At 31.0% G+C, this 1343-nt stretch overlaps 1 protein-coding gene across 5 annotated transcripts in view; it reads left to right on the top strand.

The window, feature by feature from the left end:
- NBEA (neurobeachin) overlaps positions 1-1343 on the top strand; it is a 776030-nt gene that overhangs the window by 693469 nt on the left and 81218 nt on the right. For all 5 annotated transcript variants that reach the window (XM_005883142.2, XM_014530733.1, XM_014530734.1 and 2 more), the window contains one exon: positions 165-317. In XM_005883142.2, the coding sequence (XP_005883204.1) occupies positions 165-317 (153 nt within the window). The remainder of the gene's footprint in view (positions 1-164; positions 318-1343) is intronic.

The following is a 1343-nucleotide window of genomic DNA, read 5'->3' on the forward strand; positions in this document are numbered from 1 at the left end:
TCCTAGATTTTTATCTAAATAAAATTAAATTAAGAATAAAATAAAGTAATAAAATATTAGATTTAAATAAAGTATTTAATTCCATTTAGTTAAATTATAAATTAATAGTGTTATTCAACTGATTTTTAAAGTGGTTTAATATGCTACATTTTTATTTTCTGCAGGAACTGATTCCAGAGTTCTATTACCTACCAGAGATGTTTGTCAACAGTAATGGATATAGTCTTGGAGTCAGAGAAGATGAAGTGGTGATAAATAATGTTGACCTTCCCCCTTGGGCAAAAAAACCTGAAGACTTTGTAAGGATCAACAGGATGGTAAGAGAGATTTTGTTTTTGCTTCAGCAGTCACCAAAAAATAAAAATACTCTGTAGTTTTATTTTGTTTCTAACTATTAAAAAATTGTCATTTAACATTTATAAGTATAAGGTTAAAAATTTAAGAGGAAAAATAAAACATTTTATTGTTGTCTTTTGACAGCATTCTCTATTGTAGAGTGGATATTCCTTTCATGAGGACTAATAAAGGAATGGTAACTTAGTTATATTTGCTCTCTTAGGAGAAGACAATCAGATGAGCATCTGTTGACTAATATAACATATTCTAAAATGCTTAAAATAAATTCCCTTCTCTACTGACTAAATATGCTTTCTTTTTCACTCATAAATTATTCAAAACAAAATAATTTAATTTAGAACATATTTATGTGGAGAAAATTATAAGCTGTGAAACATAGCTTACAGTGTAATATACTGACTTTAAGAGAACACCCATCTAGAAAACATTCTTTGGGAAAATGTTGTTACTCTTTAAATCTGTATGATAGATGCCAGGGTGTTCAAATAAAAAAATGTAATAATCTAAATGATTTTAACATGTTTTTAAGTCAGGTCCAAACTAGTCACTCAGGCAAGCAAAGTCGCCAAAAATTGTTGGATCACTTTTTCTGTGCTCATTCTGTTGAACTCAACTGATTTAACAAAAGTTTTCATGTGGGTGCTAATTATTAATAAGTACTAATAGGTGTGTTGAGAAGAGTATGAATTGGAGTTTAGAAATTTTCTGCTCTTGAATCTGATCTTTGCAATTTACTAGTTTCATTGTCCTGGGTAATTGAGAATATCTCTGTCCCTCACATTTCTCACCTGTAAAATGGTGATACCTTATTAAAATCCATTATCTACACTAATAAAAGAGAAACATGGTAATTAGCATACGACCGCTACCCTTTTCATTGGCTAATCAGTGAGTATATGCAAATTAACTGTCAGCCAAGATGGCGGCCGGCAGCCAGGCACTGAAGCGAGCATGAGGCTTGCTTGCTGCAGATTCCAACGTTCTCC

The sequence above is a fragment of the Myotis brandtii genome, unplaced genomic scaffold (genome assembly GCF_000412655.1).
Source record: "Myotis brandtii unplaced genomic scaffold, ASM41265v1 scaffold77, whole genome shotgun sequence".
Classification (NCBI taxonomy): domain Eukaryota; kingdom Metazoa; phylum Chordata; class Mammalia; order Chiroptera; family Vespertilionidae; genus Myotis; species Myotis brandtii.